At 42.3% G+C, this 21522-nt stretch overlaps 1 protein-coding gene across 2 annotated transcripts in view; it reads right to left on the bottom strand.

Moving 5' to 3' along the window:
- Positions 1–4982: 4982 nt before the first annotated feature.
- The window catches only part of KCTD15 (potassium channel tetramerization domain containing 15), a 188436-nt gene continuing 171896 nt past the window's right edge, over positions 4983–21522 (bottom strand). For both annotated transcript variants that reach the window (XM_086945145.1, XM_086945144.1), the window contains one exon: positions 4983–5986. In XM_086945145.1, coding sequence (XP_086801271.1) covers positions 5828–5986 — 159 coding nt within the window. In that variant the 3' untranslated portion in view covers positions 4983–5827. The remainder of the gene's footprint in view (positions 5987–21522) is intronic.

The following is a 21522-nucleotide window of genomic DNA, read 5'->3' as shown; positions in this document are numbered from 1 at the left end:
AGATTGTGTTGGGATGTGCAAGTGCACAAACTTTGAGTTGCCCTAGGGACAACTATACTAACATGACACATGGGAGCTGTGCTTTCCCATGCATACACATTGAGTGTGCATCTACTGAGTTGCCCCCAGGGATTGCCATTGTCTCTAGTGCTCAGTGGTAATACTGTAGTACCTAAGTACTTGGTACACAACAAATACTTTCTTCATCTGGCATTCACAAGAAGGGGCGCACTAGCAATAAATAGTAGAATCATGTTATCAGAAACTTCAGATATAAACATGTCAGAAGATGTGTGAAAATCTCATGCTGGAAAACCTATTTTATGGACCGACTGGATGAGGATAATGTACTCCTATGTTCGCACCTGAAAATGCAGTGGTTGCTATAATCTTAAGGGTTAAGATAAGAGATAGGGGAAACTAACCTCAGTTGTTGTACTGCTTAAAATATTTCAAATATTGCTTTCACCTGCAACTAGCTCAGGTTGGATTGCGAGAAGCTTATATATAAAAAAAAAAATTCTCCACCAAAACTCCTTCACTCAAATTATGGTTTCAATAAGAGTACCTGTAATCTTCTAATGTTATTTAGCACATTCCATTTATTTCTTGGTCTGATGAATGATCCGACTAAAATATTGACTTTGAAGAACAAGCTCTTGTCAAGGCATCTAACAAGGACCTTTCTATTCCAAGTTAACTTATCAACTGTAAAAACTTAGGTCACTTGGAATAACATCTTGTAGACCTACCACTTTGGAAGAGGTGTGGCGTCGCGGCCAGGGGCGACTGACGCTGGAGATCACGGTTCGATCCCCGGCGGCAGGGGTCTGCCCAGCACCATGCGACTCTGGGCAACAGCTCGCTTAATCTTCCCAACAGCCCCCTGTGCCAAGATACCCCTTCGGGGGTGTTTCATGCGCTATATAAGTACTGGATTTACATTTACATTTGATTGAGAAAATGTCTATCATATAGAACTGTTAGAACCAGTGGCTTAATGTAAAACTATGGGCCCCCTGCAGAATGTGAAGTGGGGCCCCGGAGTTTTCCATATCTCTCAGATATTTATTGGCCTTGAAGCAAATGGTGTTCCCCATGAAGTACTGGGGGGACCCTAGAGGGTTGCCCCCCCCACGCCTCAGTGAGATGAGTTACGCCTCTGGTTAGACCAGTCAGCGTTTGCCTCTGTTTTTCCACTCCCACTACGGGTCATATAACCCTGTATAGCTTCTTTTCAGACGCATCTGAAGCAATGTTATGAGGTTTTCAGTTGAACAATCACCCTTCCCTCCCTGAAAAACAACAGTTTGTTCATCCTACAAAGTGTATAGTCGTCAGGTAATTTATAGAAATGTTTTATGTCACAGAGTATAAGAAATATGTATACACAAATACATGACAAATACACTAAGATCTTTACAATATTAAATGTATAATATACAATTCTACAGATATCTTACATACAAAGGTTTATGCAGAACCCCTATTTTAGATCTGTATGTACCTTACAGTTTTATTACCACATAAATATAAAATCATGAATGGAAAAATATTTCTAATTGTGGACAAAAGTGTCAAAATGTAATATGCTTTAGATCAATTGTTGCTCATATTAAAAGAGTTACACTTCCACTTGATTTACCTCTATGTTGTCGCACATTTTGTTGTTAACATTCCTTTGAATAATATATTACATTCTACAAGGTGATGTAGTGGGTCATTTCAATTTAGACAAAATGTTTGTTTTTATCCAGTAGAATTTTGAAATGGCATTTTGTTGAAAACACTTCGTAAAGGATCAGTTTTCATAAGGCTCCCAATTCCCCATGCTTGTAAAGGGAAAGAATAGGTCTTGAAAGTAATTAGTAAGAATAAGCATGTGTCACTGATGTGATTGTAACCTGTTCTTCTAATGTCTGCTGATTTGATTTAAATTATCTGTTCTTTGTGATACAGGAAGCAATGAAGAACCATTTACGTGTGTTGTAGTATTTATTGATTCAGAGTTCTTGTACTGTGCTATAGCTCATGGCATACTGTAAGTATATAGCTGTGTGTCTAGTGTGTTCAGTGTTGATGACTTGTGGGTTATTCTTAAAGTAAGGGGATTTGTTTTAAAAAACACATTGTGTCTAAGACTTTTTAGAATTAGAGTTGTGGCAATTAGTGCCTGAGATACTTGTGTTGGTAAGATTACTCTTAGTCCTCAAGGGATGGATCATGGTAGGTATTTAGTATAACTAATGACTGTGCAAAGTATCAGTGTATGTAAATGTATTTCCAGTATATTCATTAGGTTACTGTTCAAATCAAGATTCAGGATTGGCAACAAGTAGCCTTGTTGTACAGCAAGGAAGCTCTCCATTAAGACCACATAATGTCCATGTTTAGATCTTGGGACTCTGGAAGTCTCTATCTCTCACATCACTACCTTTGAACAGAATGCCGACCAATCACGTGATATGATCATGACATTTATTTAAAATAATTTAACATGAGTTTGCCAAAAATGTAGGTGGATTAAGAACACTTTCTTAGCTTCCAGATTCCCTAGTTGCATTGTGGATCAGGGCTCCTAGTAGAGAGAACTACTCAATAAATGTTATGTGTAAATTTATTTGAACTGCCTGAAGACCTCAGCTTTTCAGGGACCAGACCACAGGATAGGCAAGGTCCCTTTCACAGAGTGCTCCAAATGTCCTTTTTACTCACACCATCTCCTTTATTTATCTTAGAGCTTTATTGGCTGAGACATAAACAACAACAAAAAACATTGTTCCAACAACGCTTTTTGAGTTCGTTTTTGAGATACATCTCTAAATTCAACAAACAAAAAATATTGTGCTGGTATTCGTTTCTGGAGCATTAAAATCTAGTAGCGGGTAACACTTTGTAGATATGCGAACTGTCCTGTAAAAATGAGGTTAATATATCAGAGTTTGCTTTCTTTATTACTACAGAAACAAAGAAGCATGTTGGGGTTGTTCATGTGGGGACATGGTAGTGAGGAAGGGTGACTATAGTTTTATCAATGTGGCTGCCTGCCTTTATGGTATTAAGAAGTAAATATGCTATCACTCCAGCATATGTGGGTAAGCCGTACATATTCTACTTATTGAGAAATATTATACAACTTAGCTAAAGTGACTCTGGCAGTACGAAACAAGAGTTAACTTTTCGGCAAGGCACCTCTCTACTCCTTCCATTTTTCTCTGATGCACTATGTACTAAAGGTATGCTTTATCATTTGTCTTTTTCCAAATAAATTAGGCTTAATGCAGACTTGCCAACTCTGGAAAGTTTATCACTGTGTGAGTGAAGAGGCAGGATCTCAGACAGGGTGAGGCTTTTGGACTATCGAAGACATGAAGGGAGGACCTGGTGAGAGAGCAAGGCTTTAAGCCCAGCATTGTCTAAGAAGACACTTCTCTCCACAAACAGCAAACAAAAGGCTTTTGAAGCCATCTACTCTGCCTCAGGAAAGTTGTAAAAATGCTAATGGATTAATCTATCCCTATAGAGCCTTCAAACACAAGCTGAACATTTAGTTATGTGGGGGTTTCCAGCTCACAAGGCACTCACCGCTTGGTATCTGCTCTTCCCCAGATGACCATGTGAAGAGAGCCTATATGGTGGGCAGACCATGTCATTTGCCAGGTCTGTTTTTGAATATTGTGGACTGCTGCCTTGTTCTTTCTTCATATGTCTGATAGAGGCAATGCAGGTTTGTTCTAAAAGTAAACCGTCGAACATATATCTGAAAACGTGCAATGAGTTGAAAGTTCGTGAGTTTTAAGGGCAGGCCCCTGTGAATTGTGTACACATGTATCTGGCATGTTTGATAAAGTTTACTCTCTAATACATTGCTGAATATCACTTCACTGGATACTGAAAGACAAATAAAATTAAACAGTCAGTGAGATGAATTGGGAAACATAGTCAAAAAAATTGTTCCTTTACATTTGAGAACAAATCGTAGATGTAGTTAGACTGTTTTATTTATTACCTTGCAGTGGGGAAGTAAAATGGAGCATTAGATACATGCATAATAAGGTCACATCAGACGATGGAAGGGCATAATGCTCTCTTAGGCTGTATAATATGAACATCCTTCCAGATGTTTATTTCTTATGCTATCTACACTTAGATTCAAACTTGGAAAAATATGCTGGGGAACAGTATTGAAAGAAGAGGGAATGTTTGGCAAGCCACTAGACAGGAGCAGGAGCTGGAGGTTACTGCTCCATTGCTTTAAAAGTGGTTCAAGAATGTGACCTGCTTGTCGGGGGACAAGAGTCATTTGTAGTTCGTAGGAAGAGGATATCACCAGCAGAAATATGATGATCTGCTACTACTGAACACATCACAGGTTAGACCTAATTTAGAGTATGTTGTCTAGTTATGCAGGCCACATTGTCAATCGTAGATTTAAAATATACTAAAGTGGGCTTCCACCTTGGTCATACACAATTCTCAACAGATGCTCAAGTCTTTATACAAGTACACCCTTACAAAACTGGGGAAACAAGGTAGAGGAAATCCAGGTCCTCGAAGGAAACAACACAGTGTGAGAGGCAAGTTTTTTTGAGTGGTGTGCCCGCAAGATCAAGTAGAAATGGAAGTGCTAGTCTAACATTATAATGTGTTGTTAAAAGAAGAACAGGGAACTTACATGACCAGCCAGCAATGATGTTGGAGAAAGAAACAGTGAAGGGATTTATGAGAGAAGAGATAGGAACAAAGACATGGGGAAATAATTGCCCGGAAATCTGACAGGATCCTTAGTGTCACTAGGAATTAAGTAAACTGACAAGTTTGATTAAATCAGAGGATCTTCTCTGTCAAGATGTGTGCTGAAACAGAATGTTTCTGACTAAATATTTTGAATTGTTCATTAAGGAAAGAAAATTAGTTTGTTTGAAATGTTGATACCACCATGCACAGAAAGAAGTTGTCTAATTTATGAGAACACTAATAAGTTAATTCCCAACACAAATTTGTATTGTCACACTATTTCTTCACATTTCTTATCATTGGCACCAACTTAAAGTAAGATTCAAGATGAAATCAAAATGTTATCTGATGGCACATCTGTGGTGTCAATGTTGTTCTTCCTCTCCAGTGGGTGATGGCAGATCTTTACTAACTTTTGCTTACCTAGATCCCTGTGATCCTAAATTGATTGTTCTTATTCTCTTGTGGTTACTGAGTACCTGATAAATAAGCATTGGTCCTTTTTATTGTACAGTATGTACACATTTATTTCAATTCTAAGTATAGAAAAATAATCAATTTTATAGCAGGGGTAAGGATACAGTCATGTAGGTGAGTATTATATAATTCAGATGTGTAAGAAAACATCTGATATGAGGGGTGTGCGGAAAACAGGCTTCAGGCGCTGTTGTGAGTAGATTCACCTTCATTACATTAGCTCCTTTTGCAAGGGTATAATATTAGCATTCAGTGGGGCTGTCAACAAAACTATCACGTTTGTTTCTTCAGCTGACATACTTGTTCCGCTTCGATTGGTTTCTGTGTCGAAGTCCATTCAGGAGCCACTAGTTTACATAGCTTAGCTTTGACGCAGCAGCTGCTCTGTCCAAGTGTATTTCCGCACAGTCCTGCATGGTGAGCAAGCTTCGCAACAACATTAAAATGAACAATGTTTCCAAATGTGCTTCATGGCAATGCGACAGGTAGTTTTAGGATACCGCAAACTGGTAAGGTAGTCACAAGTTGCTTGCTAATACTGTTTTGCAAATCCTTTGTTTCACGTAAAGGACTAATGAACACTTCCATTGCTGCAAAGGTGTCCAAGGGTAACTCAGTCAAGAGGTTCTTGCTTTATCCTGAGTGATGATGGAATCTGTAGTACTCGTCTGTCCTCCCGGCACAGGACGTACTCGCTGAACTGTGAGGAGTCCACACCGCCGCCGCAAGATGCCACCACGTTAAATCCCTTTTGAAACAACCGTTCAAGAACCTGTGAATTCAGAAATGTGAGAAGAAAGTTACGCAACTTCCGAACTTAACAACAAACAATGCATTCTACATAAGCCTATAATGCATTAACATCTCGAATAAAATTCTGCAAATGCAGCTTTGCAACAGAATGTACCAATGTAACCACCTCTTTGATAGATCCTTGAGATACATTCACTTAGCTCCAGAAACGTAAAAAACCCTGAACGCAGAAAAATGGATCTGTGGTACATAATATTCATATTATTTTGCCATTTTAAACAATGAACAGGCAATATTGTCGTTTTTCTTTCAATGTTCTTTGCAAATATAGTTGTAAACCTTAACACACACATTACTTTTGCAACCTGAACAGCTTCCTCGGATTCAATGGATGTCTGGGTCTAAGTGTTTAAGACTATGCCTTTTTGCCCAGGATAAACATGATGAATTTTGAAGTTTGAAAGTATATACGCACACCCTGAAACCCCAGTCTCACCTAATGAGCCCATTTATTTCCACCTATTTTTCTGTGCTATAAAGAATGTGTTCTTGCCAGCTTTCAAGGTGTTGGACATCCTAGTTTTGCCATCTCCTCACACTTGTGAGCCGCATTGTGAAAAGGTTTTGTTGGGGTGACTGGGCCCACCGCATTCAATTCTTAGTAGTCCACTCAGTGAGCCTCTTTCTTTAACCGCCTTTGCAATAGAGAGTTACATTCAGATCACAGTTGTCTCAGGGGTGCTGGGACCTGATTGCATGGAAGCAATCAAAAGTAGGTACAACAGTTTTGATAATAGTAAGGTGACTAATCAGTAGACTTGGTAAGGCCAGACAATTGTGCTAAATAGGTTCCGAGATGTTTGGCTGGACAAAGGTATTGGCTGATGGAACGCTCAAGCAATTTTTCTGTTTGCAGTGTTACATCCTCAAGATGCCCATGCTGCCTAACGCTGGCTCCCAAGTCGAGGTGCCCAATGTGTCTAATATTACAAGACCCTCACTTACCAGCTTAGACCCATAATACTGGAATAAATCTCAGGTTGAGGCACATGCCTAACATCAGCAGATACATTTTATCTGGTGTCATGCTACCCAAAGGAATCTCAGAGTGTACTTGAGACCAAGACAAAAAGTTTCTTTCCATTCCTAGAGAACACGTCAAAGTTGAACTCTGAACCTTAAAATATTGTTGCATACCCAGAGGTGGCTACTGATGATCTTTTAAAAATGGTGTATCGTGGTTGATTATCAAATATAGTCATCATTGATAAACTGAATCACCTATACCTGTGAAGTCAGTTGTCAAGTACCAGGAAAAAAAAGGCAGCATAAACATTTACCAAGCAACCTATTGCCGACTACCCATATTACCGTATCCATTTGGGTAGCCCAAAATTCAGATCATCAATGGACATACTGGCCAAACTAGTCTTCAGCATGGAGACTTCACTTGGCTCATCTTAGAGTGTTTTGGTGCAGGCTTCCTGGATAAATTAGTGCCTCGCAGATTAACGGAGGAAGAAGAGGTGGTCAATATTTCCTAGGACACACTCTCTTTGAGGGTCACACGTTTGTGCTGCAACATAGTTATTTATAGATTTAAAAGCAAAGCTGGTCTCTTTAATAATGATGACATAGCTAACATGGCTAATACCACTAGATTGCACAAGATACTGTATCTGCTATGTTTTCTGAGCGCTCAGGACACATTTTTTGGTCTTTAAAAAATGTCCTCCTCAGGTGAAAAGCCCTGCTTCAGTTTGATGGCCTGGGTGCCACAAAAATATCCAAAGTGCCTGCAGGAGGGCACTGAAACATCCTCAAATAAATTCTCAAATACATATCTTTAAAAAATTGTTTCACCATATGAATATATTTGAGGTGTGGGCTTCTAGTGAGATTACCTGAATGATCAAGACCAACTGTGATTCTCAGTAAGTATTACCTACAAAATAGGGTCACATTAAATTATTTTGGCCCAATCCTGTTCCCTTGCAGTCTTAATTGTAGCTATTCACCTTCCACCCACTTCTGTATAAACAAGCGCTCCCAATTGATTGGACTGGATCCACATTAAGTTATGTGGCCTGGATTCTATGAGCCAGGTCGCAATAATTAAAACACGTCCAAACTTGATGTCAGCCCATTGTTGAGAACCTGAGTTATTGGACTGCATTCCAGGCTCAGCCATTGGTGTCACCAGCTTCAGACCTTCAGTAAATAACCCCTACAGCTATTATTCCTTGGACTCCAGGGCAGCCAGCCATTATGGTGCCTGCTTGCTTAGCATTCAGTATTCTCCTTCACCCCATCAAAGTTTGGTCTGTATGAACTCATGTGGACCTCAACTCCTGACTGAACTTTATGGATGTAGTTGATGACTGCATTTTCCTGATCACGTGAACATCTACCTAAAATGTAGTTCGCTTCTGTGCTAAAACCTTTGGTCCATCATTTTTTTACGTATTTTAAATTTTTCACTTTTAAACTCCTGGGTGCTTATTTACTTGACTATAACTCAACGCAAGGAAAGTTGCTGCTTTTGTCAATTCCGAGAGAGCAGAAATGCGTCATATCAACTAGTATACGGCGCAGTTCTGCTCTTGTAATGGCTGTTTAGCATTAATGCAGGCACTCTTGTGCCAAATAGTAAGGGTGTCTGCATTGTGGTCAGAATAGAAATTGTGCATGAAGGGGTACCTTCCTGCAAAAACAACTATTCTTAGAGGTGCTATTCCTCTTTGTATGTGTGCTGTGTTATTCCTCTTTTTATGTGTGCTGCAGAATGAAGCACACTTGCAAAGAGGAAGCAACAAGGAGAAATAAAGATATTTTTCCTTGTTACGCCAGCCTCCGGTAGGCACACCATTTTGATGCAAAACCGTGTCTATTGACTTTAGTAAGTATGGGCTTGCTTCTGAATACATGGTTGGCTGCCCCAATCATTTAATACCTACCGCATGCAAGGTAACACATCGTAGCGCAAATCAGGTTTTGCATGACTTTGCAAATACTAAAATAGATTTTGTATCAGGGTTACATTAAAAAAAGTGACGCAACCCAGATGCAAAAATCTTAGTAAATCTGACCCTGCATTTCTTTTTCATATATCTGAAGAAAAAAAAAGAGAGAAACTGCGCATTTACAAAGGTCGGACCTGCTTTACTTATGCGTGTTTCTTTATTTTCTCGTACAGCACAAACGAGGTTCTGATAATCATAATCTCAAACTACCTGCTAGAACACATAAGTTTCAAACTAAAATGTTTTACAGCGACACTGACGGATTTAAGTGCGTCATCCAGAATGCCCTCAACCTAAAATGGGAACTCTGTAGAGTTACTCTTTCTGCCCAGGAGGCTTGTGCTTAGTCCAGGATCTTGCACTCACTTTAATGGTGTGTTACATCAACTTCACAAGATGCTGAAACACCGGGACAATACATACATACTGTGCCTACCTGCCTTGGGGTATCCTTGCCTGCCGCCATTTTACAGCAGGCCACGATTTTTGGCTTAATATTGGGATACTATAGAACTCGCAGTTCCACAACCTTACACAGTAGCGTTACAATGTACATAAAAAATATTGCTAACGCTCTGCCTTCAAGTGATATGGTAGTCCAATTAGCTCCAAAGACTACTGCTTTATTCGTTTCGAAGTCAGGCCAAAGGAGAAAAAAATAGCTTTCAAAAGAATATTCCAGAATTTGCCAATGCACGTTTTGAACTCGTATGAGAGGAAAGTCTAATTAGACATGAAAGCACAGCTGATGGAGGGCTGGAACACCCCTCGTTGTGCTGTTGAATTACGGCAGCGAGGCGCGCGCTTTGCAAACACAGCGCATACCCAGCCAACTGGGATTTGGAAGAACATACACTGGCACATTTGTTTTTTTAAAACTTCAGTCTGCTTAACTCTCAACTTCTGGCTGGCATGGAGGCTTTGAGCTATGTAGGCTGGATCTCAGTGCTGGGCAAACGGTGGGCACTGCTTCTTTCCAGCACTGCTTTGGGGAAGAGTCGTGAAGGAAGGGCTCGGATGCATCTGGCTGTGGTACAAAAATGGCGCGCGGAATCAAACTCGGCTGCCAAATCCTGCTGATTGTTGGCAGTAGTTGCAGCTCGCAGCGAGTAAACGCTTGCAGTGGAAAGAGCACGTTCCCAGTGATAAACTACCAAATACGCAGCCCTTCACCTCGGGATTTTTCACCCCAGAACTAGGTTCTAGCAGTAGCCGGGGGCGTACACAAACATCCAGTAGGGAACGGCCACACTTCTCAAGAACGTACTTGAACAAGCATTTACAATGCAATGGTCTCGGCAATATTATAGGTAGAGCTATTGGTATTGCTCATTATTTTTTTTATCTTTTTTGTATCCCTAAATAAATGGCATTGTCATTTCTATCGGCATTAGCTTTTTTTGCATATGTGATACCTATTGCATTAGCAGAGAGAGAGTGAGGTAGTGAAAGAGAGAGAGTGAGGTATTGAAATAGAGAGAGAGTGAGGTAGTGAGAGAGAGTGAGGTAGATAGAGAGTGAGGTAGTGAAAGAGTGAGGGAGGGAGAGGGATGTTGTGAGGTAATGATATAAGCATAGAGTGATGTAGTGAGAGAGAGAGAGGTAGTGAAAGAGAGTGAAAGTGAGTTATATTATTCTAAACTTTTTAAGCGCACAACACCCAGGGGTTTCATGGCGAGTTAGTGAGATAAAAAGAGTGAGGTAGTGAGATAGAGAGTGATTGAGGTAGTGAGTTAGAGAGAGAGAGTGAAGTTGTGAGCTAGAGGGTGAGGTAGTAAGAGAGTGAGGTAGTAAGAGAGTGAGGTAGTGATGTTTTGAGAGAGAGAAGTTGTGAGATAGTGAGGTAGTGAGATAGAGTGGTGTAGTGAGGTAGAGAGAGTTATGTAATGAGAGAGAGGTAGATAGAGTGAGGTAGTGAGAGACAGAGACTGAGGTAGTGAAAGAGTGAGGTAGAGGGATGTTCTGAGGTAGTGAGATAGAAACAGGGAGTGAGTTTGTGAGGTAGTGAGATAGAGAGAGAGTGAGGTAGTGAAAGAGAGTGAAAGTGACTTAGTGAGATAGAAAGAGAGAGTGAGGTAGTGAGATAGAGAGAGAGTGAAGTTGTGAGGTAGTGAGATAGAGTGAGTTAGTGAGGGAGTGATGTAGTGAATTTTTGAGGGAGTGAGTTGTGATATACTGAGGTAGTGAGAGTGAGATTGAGATAGAAATAGAGTGAGCTAGTGAGATAGAGAGAGAGTGAGATAGAGAGTAAAGTTGTGAGGTAGTTGTGAGCCAAAAAGAGGGAGGGATAAAGCAGCCCTGGTTGTAATGCAGTGGTTGTAATGCATTCCTATATGAGCCACAGTATTGCCGCCTGATTGTCTGACTTTATATAAACTCTGCAGAAATAATCTGAAAACAAAGGGGAACTTATAGTAACGCATTCGTGTTCGTCACCAACAGACTGCTTTGTAGATAGATGACAGGGTTAAGAGGCCTGTTGCACAGATCTAGTCTAGCTGCAGTAAGCTTCCGGGCACTGTACTGGGGAGGTATGTCCAGCGTTAATGGACTTGCTCTGGTACCACGATTGAAACAACGTGAAGCAGCTCAGAGTGTTGATGTGCCTGCTGCAGGGGTCGTCTTGTGACCTGCAGGTGACACGTGCCAGGTGTGGTGAAGTAGCTCAGTGGGTGAAACGCTCACTGCAGACAGCGGCACGTCACCTGTATGACGTCAAGCAAACTAAATATGTCACACAGCAGAACACTACTTCTAAGCTTACATACACATTACTTAACTCAGTCGGTACAACTTGTACTAGAAGGTGTATTTGAATCAATTTAATAAAGCCAGTGTTTAAAAAAAAAAATAAAAGGACATACTTGTTGAGGTGGGACGAAGTAAAAAAATATAAAGAGCATCCAAGCCAACACAAGTAAAAACTATAACGATGTATCGATACGCAAAGCGTAGCATTTTAAAATAAAAAAATAACAATGGCACATTGTACCATACTGTAGAAAAGAGTAGCATGGCAACCAGTCCATCCCGAAAGTTGTACTTGATAGCGCAATAAATGTGTTATTACATAGCATTCAGATTATTGCTAGATTGAAAAAAAGATTCTCAACCCCTGAATTATGATGCAACGCTCATAGTAGAGGTGAGCCTGCTATTTGTGCCAGCATCACATTCGAGGAGACACTCCACACGTCCATGCCCAGTGGTTGGGACGCGTCCCAAAAGGACTGCATCACCATCATATGCTGGGGTGGGTGCTAGCTAGAGTGCAAGAGGAGCAGTTTTAAAATATGCCCTAGGACGAAAAGGGGAGCAAGTACATTTTGCATTGTTAGGACTATAGGGGACCCACGAGCTTACTTATGTAAAACAGACGTAACCACAATATGCTAAGCACAGAAATAATTTAACAGTAAAATCAACAGAACAAAATTCTGAGCACAGAAGTGGGGCAACAGTAAAAAAAACAGTAAAATACCCAGATGACCGGTGATGCTGGGTACATCAGCGCTCAACGTGAAACACACAGAAAAGGCAGTGCGCATCAACGCAATAGAAACAATTGACAGATGAAGCTGTGTGCAACAGGCCCGAAACTACACCGGCAAATGACTGATACCTAGCTGAGCACAAAATACAGAGAAGGCAGGCAAGGCTGTACGCCTCGGCGCACGTAATTAATTCGCAGGCAAAGTTGTACAGAGACAATTAGCAGGTAAAGTTGTATGCGTCAGCGCTGAACAAACAAATGCCCAACGAGGCTGTGGGCATCAGTGCACAATGTGAGCTTCGTGGGCAAGGCTGTGCACATCAGCGCAGGGTAAATCACTGAGAGCAAAACTCTGTGCACCAAGGGAATTATGAAGCAAGACTGAGCATCAGCACAAATGGAATAAGAGGTAAATGAGGCGGTGCGCATCAGCACAAGGTGAAATTCACATGGCTTGATTGACATGATGGGTCCAATTACAGATGGGCCACCACTACCCTCGATGCAGAGCAGGACGACGGGGGGCAGAGCAGGACGACGGAGCTGCGGGGGGAGGGGGGCAGAGCAGGACGACGGAGCTGCGGGCGGAGGGAAGGGGGGCAGAGCAGGACGACGGAGCTGCGGGGGGAGGGAAGGGGGGGGCAGAGCAGGACGACGGAGCTGCGGGGGGAGGGAAGGGGGGGGGGGCAGAGCAGGACGACGGAGAAGTGGGGCAACAGTAAAAAAAAACAGTAAAATACCCAGATGACCGGTGATGCTGGGTACATCAGCGCTCAACGTGAAACACACAGAAAAGGCAGTGCGCATCAACGCAATAGAAACAATTGACAGATGAAGCTGTGTGCAACAGCCCCGAAACTACACCGGCAAATGACTGATACCTAGCTGAGCACAAAATACAGAGAAGGCAGGCAAGGCTGTACGCCTCGGCGCACGTAATTAATTCGCAGGCAAAGTTGTACAGAGACAATTAGCAGGTAAAGTTGTATGCGTCAGCGCTGAACAAACAAATGCCCAAAGAGGCTGTAAAACACAAATACCCAACGTCCTTGTTCCTCATTTGGCTCGTCCTCGTTCCTCAGGAGTGCTCCGGTCTGTTCCCTCCGTCTCCCGAGTCCTGAACACGCACACCTCAGCGTCCTGCAATTATGGTGGGCGTTCAAGATACCAGTTGCGATGAGATCCTGTGCGGGCGGGGCAGGATCAGCGGGAAAAAAGACGGCGGGAACCAGACAGCGGGAGGGGGCGGCAAAAAAGACGGCTACCACTGAATGATTTATTTAGCGGGAGGGGGGCGGGAAGAAAGACAGACAGCGGGAGGGGGGTGGGAAAAAGAATACAACAGCACAGCGGCCGACCTAATCAGCGGGAGGAGGGCGGGAACAAACACGGACAGTGGGAGGGGGGCGGGAAAAAGACCAGGCAGGGAAAGAAAACAACGGCCGACCGATTCAGCGGGAGGAGGGCGGAAACAGAGACGGACAGCGGGAGGGGGGCGGGAAAAAGACAGCGGGAAACGAGGACAGCAGCCTACCTCATCACAAGAAGACTTAAAATGGCGGCCACAAGCTTCAGATTTTTTTTCGGAATTGGGGGCGTATTTTGCTGTTCTGAGTGACGGGCGACGTCACTGTCTAAAGAACAGCAAAAATGACGCCCCCAAATCCGAAAAAGACGGGGCTTCTTTGGAGGGATGGCTCTCTCCTCCAATGGCTGGCCTCCATTTAGGAAGCCAGCCAATGGAGAAAGAGCAAAAAGAGGGAGGGATAAATGCAGCACTCTAAGAATCATTAAATCTCCGACTTCCGGTTTCTGCCTTACGGCAGAACCGATAGTCCTCGACCTAAAAAAGAGATCGAAGGGAAAAAGAAAACAAATTCGTGTAAGAAAATGCAAGCGGATTCACCGGAAGTTCAAATATCTGGGGTCTCTTGCCACAAATAATGCTCCCTATCTCCCCCCCCCCCCCCCCCTCCCTCCCCGGAAGCTTTTGGCTTTTCTCTATCCACCTCATATTACCTTCACAGTTATGCTCCTGGCAACATGCTCAGCAGCACCGTATTTCTTCCAGTGCCTTTCAAACAAACTTTAATATTTTTAAATCACATTATCTACAGAAGCACAGGTGTAGTTACAGTGCCGAAATTCCAGAACACAGGTTGGTATCCGCCTGAGGTACCCGTGATTAAGCTTTACTAGGTGACAAAATGCAGATTAAATTTCCTGCCTATCAAATTGGCCGATTTAAGGGTACCCTTTAACATTCTGGGACAAATCTATAAATCATGTTTTTATTCTGTAGGGACAGGGAGACTATGGTCTATATGAAAGCCACTGAAGATTCCTGGAGATAAGAAAGTTAGCAAGTAATAGACTCTTTCTAGTTATCTCAGCAAATCAATGGTAAATCTGGGGCTCGAGTCGGGGTACCACGTGGGTCGATGGTGTCCCCCACTTATTTTACCGGGTGGACACCGTCCCCCTGCCCAAAAGATGGAGCCGGTACCAGATGCTGCACCTGCGCGTGAATGATAGCCTTTCAAATGCACCCGACGCTCAGACTAATCTCCCCTTCCACCTCGAGCCCTCCCCTTGCCAGCCTTTCTCAGAGCACAGCCGAGGCGCCAAGGCTTCATGGAGCTGTGCTGTCAACACGCTGAGCATGTCACTTCCAGGGACCCCGACCGATGCCCGTAGTGCCTACAGCCCGAGTCTGTAATAACCGTGTAATCCGAGTAATGGGTCCTGTGTATAGTGTGTTCTTGCGTGTTGAGTGATTGCCACTTATTGCAGTATTATACCTCTACTTGTATCTTGTATGTATTCATGCATTTCAGACGGAGACCGACAAATTTTGTGACGTCACTTCCTGTTGTGATGTCACCTCCAGTGAGACCACCTAACTTGGAGCGTCCCCCCACTTTTTTTTTTTAAGACTTGTGCCCTCGGTAAATCTACCAGGATCCAAATAGTACAACAGATAAATCAAAGAATTGTATGTATTTATGTGAGTTAAAAAAAACACTTTCAATCCATGAAAAACCCCACTGACGTGTGGGAGGGAAGAGAAAGGAAATCTTTTATGGGGACCGTGGGATATGGTCTCTCCTATAATCAAACTTACAAAAGATGTCCAACCACCCTGTGCTTAATAAAAAATACCCTGTGGGACCCCGGTTTCCCTTACTAGGGTTAATCAACCAGAATTTTACTTGCATTTTTAACCATACTAGTGGTACTCAAAATAAAGGGAAACCGGGGTGACCATGAGATATTTTTAATATTTACTCTCCTTGCTAGGATTAGAACATTATCCAAAGTGCTCCCTGGAAGATAATTGAGCCTAGCACCTCAATTCCACTAGTTACATATGTCAACAGATGAGTGTAACAACTCCCAGCATCCGCTGTTGAAAGATGCAAATTTGGTAAGAAAGTTCACAAGAAAGGAAGGTGCACTCTGATAGGTGTCAAACAGGAAACACGCTAGTAGTCCAAAAAATGTCTTCTTTATATTCAAGGTTGTTTGATTAAAACCGACACACAGCCAACGCGTTTCGTTCCCTAGTGCCACAGGAACTTCGTCAGGGCTAACTAGGAATGTCAGAAATTTTCGAGAAACCACAATGTAAGTTGTTGATCATAATCACACATTTTAGAGTAAAATGGCACAGTCACCTAAATCAATGCTAATATTACACTAAAGACAGCACCAGATGATCAATATCTCTGTGTAGGTAGGAGAGCAGAAATGTGTCAATGTTTTCATATTTTTGATGTGGAAAGAACATAGTGAATTTCATGGCTGCTATTCCCTAATACTGCCACAAACAGCCTTCAGAAATCACAAATATCTGTGGTTCCCCAGTACTCCATGTGCATCACAAGGACAGGTCTATGAAAGTATTGAATTGCTCAATGTAGGCCTATTTAGGCCTAATTTCTGTCCCTGTCGAAGTGAGACAAAATGCCATGGCTCACTGACGCCATTTGAACGCTCTCTCGGCAAGTGGAAATCAGCTAAGTGCACCTGGTGACAACCATATACTACCGCAAAAAATAGATGCAAAAATTTTACTACAAAGACCTTTCGTTAAAAAAAAAATGCATCACAGTTGTTGAGCAGATCACAAAATTTGTGGAAGATGCAGAATTGGTTTTTTTGCAAGGAAAGAAGAATCGCAACCCGAAGGCTTATTTTAAACCTGAGTATGTGTTGTCAGGTGCCTACCTTAGCACTGTATGAATCTCTGGTAACTTGTGGTATAGCTTTTGAAGCCTATGGCAGCAAGTTTTTTTTTTTTAATTTAGAATACAGAACATGGTAAATAAACCCTGTGCAAATCTGTTCCATGTTCAACCTTTGAAGTGGGACTATCCACAGATGTGGACAGTGGGTGGACTGTGCAAACAAATATCTATTTGAGGGCGTGGAATTTGACGCAGCCCCCCTCCCTGCACACTCAACACACTTTGACATCAGTTGTGTAACCACATTTGAAAGGTTGCTTTCTAACCCTTTCAATGCCGCGCATGCCCAGTTAAGCGCTTGGACTCCAGCTCTTTCATTTTCAATTTCGTGTCAAAGATCAGAGTGTGAAACTTTTTGTGTTTAAAGTAATCTGGGGGAGTTCTATACAACATTTTGAATGAAGTGCAGGGATCAATGTTTTTTTTTTAAGTCCACACCGCAGGCACCATCATTTAATTATGAGAGAGACATAAATAATGCATTTTTCAGTGTTGCCTCCTTCTACAAAAAGGCATGAACAGGCTTTTTGTGCGTAGTTTTAGAACTCTTTCCATAACGCGCCTCGGGCTGTTTAGGGGGAAGGGGATAAGTTGCTTCAGGCTGCACGCTGATGAAAAAAATTAGCATTGCTGCTGTAACACCATTACGAGGCCAGCGTGACGCCAACCAACATGGAACAGAAGCCCTATTTATTATTATTGCCTTTGAAACAAACAGCAAACCTAACGTACCAGAAAGAAAATGCCGAGCCACCGCCCCCACCTCTGGTGTCCTTATTTCCACCCTTTAGAGCACATGTTGTTGTAAGTGCAGTATTGCAAATAGTGAACTCTGCAAATACACTGATCCCCCAAACTGAAGGTTTAAACTAAAATAGAAATAGAAGAACAAAGATAGGTAAGCACGAGCTGGACATTCGGCGTCATACAATTCACCCTGTCGTGTAAAAGTTTATTTACTGCAGAATTTAAGTGTAGGGTGGAAAACTATTATTGTAGAGCGCAAAATGAAACTTTAAAAAATATTTGTCAAAGTATTTCTATAGCACAGGCTTATAGTAACACAGTAAATGATGTCACAAAACATTGTAAATATTAGTATATATATATATATATGTGTTAAGTAGAGACGTGCACAGTGTAATAAGTTATTTACTACCTTTATAGAGCTGAAGAGTGCCATAACTTATGAGTTTAATGATATCTCTCTTTCTTTAATAATATGTTATGTTATGTTAATTTCGATTTATATAGCGTCAAATCACCGACAGGTCTCTTAGCACTTGCTTTGGGAACCCGTCCTGGCTTTCCCTGCAAGATAACCCCTACTGGGCATCCCCAAGGTGAAGACCAGGCATCCCATCGCGGTGGGGCCGCAGTGGAGATTAAGCAAGCTATTGCCCAGAGTTGCAGAGTGTGAACCCATGATTCGAGTAGGCACCGAGGCGAGAATTATCGAGTCCGTGGACATTTTTGAGCTCAAGACCCTGCCGCGTAGGGAATTGAACCCCGGTCCCGGGTCTGACCTCTGCATCAGGGTCTGCCTCCTCTAACCAGTGAGCCACACTTCTCCACGTCTTGAATAGAATATTACACCCAGCTGAATTACAAACAGAGGGCCTGATTCAGAGCCGGATGGGCTACTCAGGCACAAAAGCGACAGATATGCCATCTGCTGTATCACAAGTGCATTATATCCTACAGAACTTGTAAGAAGGTGGGCGGGGTATCCGTCACAAACCATTCTGTCAGTGGCATAGGGAGCCCCTTCGCCGCCTGTGGCGGTCTCTGTATTTGCCGCCACAGACGCATTGAAGACCCAGGCGGAGTGAGTGATGCTGAGATTCCGCCAGTTGCCGACCCTCGACGGCCGCAGTGTAGAGCGCGGGAGGGGGCGATTGCCACCCAAAGACGGCAGGTAATAGCGGGAAGAAGCCAAGCCGCCCCAAAACTCGTGCCGCCTGGGGCGGAAAAGCCCCCCCACCCTTTGCTACGTCACTGCATTCTCTCAAATTCTAAATCGGGCCCATATTTTGTAGATTTCATGTGCACAAAATATACAGTTTTCTCCCACAACCCAGCACAAAATGAAACTTATGTCTGTTCAAATTGCCTCTACTGTAGTCATATTAACACATTTAACCCTTTCCCTGCAGTACTGTGTGAATCTGCCATTACACATATTTCTAATATCACGGTTTATTGACCCAGATGTGTTTTCACTGTCATGGCGTAACATCAATATGCCAGGGGAGCCAAAATGATTGTGCCTTAATAAAAGCTTGTTATTGGAAACAACTGTACTAATAAAGCCCTATTCAAACCTTTATTACTACAGTGCAAACGTCAAAGCAAACGTGATGACCATAGTAGACCTCAATACTCGAGAAAACCCTGCATATTGCTTCACAGATGGCATATTACTATCATTTTGAGAAGGGAAACACGTGGTCCTATACTCAAGAGTTCTATTTAATGAGCTACAGTTTGCATGAAAAAGAGGCTGCTATTTAAACAGGAAAATACCTTTTGAAAATAGTTAAATACGAGACTACTCTGGGTTTCTCCAGTGAAAAGGTAAATTGTTTAATTAGGTAGTATAAAAGTTTAGTTTTAGTGTTCATGCTTTGCTCAGAAGCACTTTGTGTCGGTATAAGTGAGAGAATTTACAACTATTCTGATTAAACAAAAAGGCGGTGCTGAAGCTTAGCAGTGTAGGCGGGCCGCCTTTATCTAAATTCGATATTGGATTCCTTACCACACAAAAATAAACCCAAGGAAGAACAACTAAATTGTTCACAGACAATGTGCACCTTCTGAAACATCAAAGTAAGAGCGCTAAAATGACAGTGGAACAAAAGAAAACTAAATTCAGATCTGATTGCATGTGGAATACCCTCCAGAGGCTGTAAACTAGCTTGCACCAGGAAAAAATAGGAGCACTTCAAGCTCACGTTACAAAGAACAAGTCAACCAAAGAGCTTTTCATTGTCTCAGAGCAATACGAATCCCCAACATCTGTCAAACTTTCAGGTGCATGCTAAAGATCTGTGTGACAACCTCTTGGTCATCAATGTTAAACTCAATGCCCTCAGCAGGTGCATGGCCTCCACCTCCCTTTAACACAAGGAGTCTCCCACCTTCCTCCAGCACCTTCAGGCCCCATTGTCATTCTCGACACGCTAACACCAACCACTGAGGATGAGGATGAGGATGAAAAAGGTAAAATCCTTCCAGGCCGGAGATGTTTGTAACACCAAAATTGTCAATATGGCCTACCAGGACTGCGACCACTGATCACAGGTTAATTTCTTCCTTATCAGTGGTTCCATCCATCCATCAACCTACCAAGCGCACCACCAACACGCATATCATAAAGAAAACCTTTTTTGAATCAGGAGAGTCTCTCCTATATATAGACCAATTTCTGGTTTACCATTTGTGGCCAATGCCCTTGACACAGTAGTCATCTGTTAACCCTCATCTCGAAGCACACTAGCTCTTCAGTGATCTTCACTAAGGTTTCAGATATCAAAGAAGTTCAGAATCAAATCTTCTAAACATCACCAGAGAATTCCTTGGCAGCTGAGACCAAGACACCCTCTGTGCTCAGATTCTTCTGGGCCTCCATACGGAACCATCAAGCACATTCAAGTCAAACAGGGTCAATTTTTTCACAATTTACCTCAATGACCCTTTGTGTTCTACAAGGTACAGCATTTTCACCTCAGCCCAAAAAACATTCCAACAACCCATTGTAAGTTTCACACTGTCTATCCCAGGTTCATCATCGGATGCAGAAAAACTGGGTAATCCTTGAATGGTGAGCAAACCAAAATCACTCTATTGGGCATGGCCTTGCTGAAACACCAGCACATGTCCAGGCCCTATCATGTTTGTTGAAGTACCACCTAAGCATTATCTGAGCCTCAAGTGCTCTGAGGTTACCTAGTTGGTGGCTAGTAGCTCCCAGGGAATAACAGCTGCCACCAAGTTTATATTCAGTCAGTTCAGGATAAAGGTTTTTCTTTGTTTTGTTTCGTTTCAGGGAGGGGACTCTTTATTCTTTAGTGGGTAGGGGTATGGATTCTTGTTTAAATTTGGGCTGGAGATTAGTTTGACGATTCTAATGAAGCTTTTTCTGTTCTATTGCTAGATATGTTGACTGTTAACCATCAAGTTGTGTATGACTTCAAAATTAATACAAGCATTTGATATAAAAACAACACTAATAAAGAAAGAAAATAAAAGCAACCACTGCCATGCTTGCAGCCAGAAAAAAACACAAGAACGAGCCCAGGCTTCCCACTGGATAAAAATCCTAATTCATAAGATTGATGTCATATCTGCAAATGGGTATGACATCGCCCCTGTCCGTAGGATTGGGCAGAGTTGTGAAGTAGGATGGCTCGCTAGCGTGCTAATACATTGAATGCGTCATAAACTACGGGAAACAAACAGGACAACTTTAGGTACCTTTCTTGGCTGCGGCAAATGTTTCATGTTGCTACAAGTGCAGCAGGTGGACGGGTGCCCTCCTAGGACCAACTTTCCATTCCCTGCTACTAAACCTCACCGATGCAATGTCCTGAACAGTTATCTATCACTCTGACATTCATTCGCAGTCCTTGTAGGATTTTCTACTATGAATCTGTAGATGCTAAATTGCTTGAATCTCATGTGTATAAACTCGATTAATAAAGAGTTGTCTATAAATAAGATATAGAAAATTAAATTATCTTGATAAGCCTTCCATTTCATTAGAGCCAGTGAAGCAAGGCCCACAATT

Source organism: Lissotriton vulgaris, chromosome 12 (genome assembly GCF_964263255.1).
Source record: "Lissotriton vulgaris chromosome 12, aLisVul1.2, whole genome shotgun sequence".
NCBI classification, from domain to species: Eukaryota; Metazoa; Chordata; class Amphibia; order Caudata; family Salamandridae; genus Lissotriton; species Lissotriton vulgaris.
Note: the sequence above shows the minus strand (reverse complement) of the source record. Positions and strands in the feature narration are given on the sequence as shown.